Source organism: Meleagris gallopavo, unplaced genomic scaffold (assembly GCF_000146605.3).
Source record: "Meleagris gallopavo isolate NT-WF06-2002-E0010 breed Aviagen turkey brand Nicholas breeding stock unplaced genomic scaffold, Turkey_5.1 ChrUn_random_7180001881244, whole genome shotgun sequence".
Classification (NCBI taxonomy): domain Eukaryota; kingdom Metazoa; phylum Chordata; class Aves; order Galliformes; family Phasianidae; genus Meleagris; species Meleagris gallopavo.
In genome coordinates this window covers 42,559-44,861 of record NW_011145425.1, presented here as the reverse complement: position 1 = coordinate 44,861, position 2,303 = coordinate 42,559, and the positions used below count along the sequence as shown (strand labels likewise).

General features: G+C 60.8%; 1 protein-coding gene across 1 annotated transcript in view; it reads left to right on the top strand.

Annotated features, from left to right (window-relative positions):
- Nucleotides 1–2,303, top strand: part of LOC104916297 (nectin-4) — a 9,975-nt gene that overhangs the window by 4,208 nt on the left and 3,464 nt on the right. Inside the window, exons 3-5 of the mRNA XM_019611272.1 lie at nucleotides 18–189; nucleotides 891–969; nucleotides 1,743–1,847. Coding sequence (XP_019466817.1) covers nucleotides 18–189; nucleotides 891–969; nucleotides 1,743–1,847 — 356 coding nt within the window. The remainder of the gene's footprint in view (nucleotides 1–17; nucleotides 190–890; nucleotides 970–1,742; nucleotides 1,848–2,303) is intronic.

Sequence of the window (2,303 nt, the reverse complement as noted above, 5' to 3'; positions counted from 1 at the left end):
ATCCCTCTCCCCCTGCTCACTGCCCCACGCTGTCCCCGCAGAGGACGAGGTGCGGAGGGTGGACCTGGTGTCGGCCTCGGTGGTGGTGGTGGGCGTCATTGCCGCCGTGCTGCTCTGCGTCCTCGTCATCGTCGTCGTCGTCATGACCCTCTATCACAAGCGCAAGACCAAGCGCATCTCTGAGAAGTAGTAAGAGCTGGGCGTGGGGTGGGATGGGCGTGGATGGGACCCCATGATCCCATGGTGGGACCCCAAGGTGGGACCCCAAGGTGGAATCCCATGGACATGAAGGACCCCACGGTGGGACCCCATGGTGGGACCCCATGGACACCATGGTGGGACCCCATGGACCCCATAGACCCCATGGTGGAACCCCATGGACTGCATGGTGGGAACCCATGATGGGACCATATGATAGGACCACATGGACCCCAAGGACCCTGTAGACCCCACGGGCCCCGTGGTGGAATCCTATAAACCCCATCTATCCCATGGTGAGAACTCACGGACCACAAGGACCCCATGGTGGGACCCCATGGACCCCATAGACCCCATGATGGGACTCCATGGTAGGAGTCCAAGACGTGACCCCATGGTGGAATCCTATGGACCCCAAGGACCCCACAGTGGGACCCCAAGGTGGGACCTCATAGACACCATGGACCACCCCCGTGGTGGAGCCCCATGGAACCCATGGTTGGACCCCAAGGACCCCATAGACCCTATGGATCCTATGGTGGGACCCCCACAGACCCCATGGAACCCATAGACCCCATGTACCCATGGTGGAAACCGTAGACCCCTATGGTGAGACCCCTTGGACCCCAAAGACCCCATGGTGGGACCCCACGGACCCCGTGGTGGGCCCTCACTGAGGTGTGGCCCCACAGTGAGGAGGAGCTGACGCTCACACGGGAGAACTCCATCCGCCGTCTGCACTCCAGTCACAGCACCGACACGCGCACCCAGGTGGGTGACGGGCTGAGGGGTGCTGGGGGTCTCCGGGGAGGAGGCAAGGGGATGGGGATTGGGATACTTATGGTGAACTGGATTTTGGGGTGCCGTGAGGATGGGAATTGGAGTGTCTGAGGAGATGGGGGTTGGGGTATCCATGAGGTACTGAGCATTGGAGTGCCAAGGGGATGGGGATTGGTGTGCTATGGGGCTCGATATTAGGGTGCTTTGGGATGGGAATTGGAGTCCATGGGGAGGGGAATTGGAATTCCCATGGGGCTGGATATTGGGGTGCCATGGGGATGGGGGTTGGGGTTCTCATGTGGACAGGAACTGGAGTGCTGTGGGGTAGGGATTGGGGTACCAATGGGGCTGTATACTGGGGTGCCACGGGGATGGGAATTGCGGATCCCATGGGGCTGAATATTAGAATGCCATGAGGATGGGGAATTGGGGTTCTGTTGGCATGGGGACTGGTGTATCCATGGTTCTGGATATTAGGGTGCTCTGAGGATGGAGACTGGCTTTCCCATGGGGCTGGATATTAAGGTCCTCCGGGGATAGGAGTTGGGGTGCTGTGGAGATGGGATTGGTGCCCATGGGGCTGAATATCGAGTTGCCATGGGGCTGGGAATCAGGGCACCATGGGGATGGGTATTGGGTGGCCATGGGGCCGAGCACTGCAGTATGTGGGGAGCTGGGTGTGGGGATGCCTGATACGTCAGGCACTGGGGATCACATGGGGGGGCTGTGGCTGCCCCCGGGGTTCTGACAGTGCGGCTCTGCAGCTGGAGGAGACGCTGCAGCTCCGCACAGAGAGCCGGCAGGGCAGCCTGCGTGGGGACAGCCTGCGTGGGGACAGCCTGCGTGGCACCAGCATCTGCTCTGCTATGGTGAGCTCCGCGTTCGGGGTTCAGAACATCCCTGGTGTGCGTCCCCGTGTCCATCCCTTCCTGGTGTGTGCGCCTTGCACACTTGTGCACTACACCCTCGTGCATTGGGGTGTTCAGGAAGGACTGAGTATTGGGGTGTCCGTGGGGTGGGGGATACTATGGGGACAGGGGTTGGGGTGCTCATATGGAGGGAAGTTGGGGTGCCCAAATGGGTGGGGATTGGGGTGCTCACATGGATCAGGATTGGAGTTACTGTGGGAGTGGGGATCGGGGTGCATGGCATGCTGGGTAGTGTGGTGACCATGGGGCTGAGCATTGGGGTACATGGGGGGCTGGGTATCGGGGTGTCTGGGGATGGGGATTGGGTTGTCCATATGGATGGAGTTGGGGTGCTCGTGGGGTTAAGTGTTGGGGTTACTATGAGAACTGGATGCCCATGGGGGGGGGGGTTGGGGG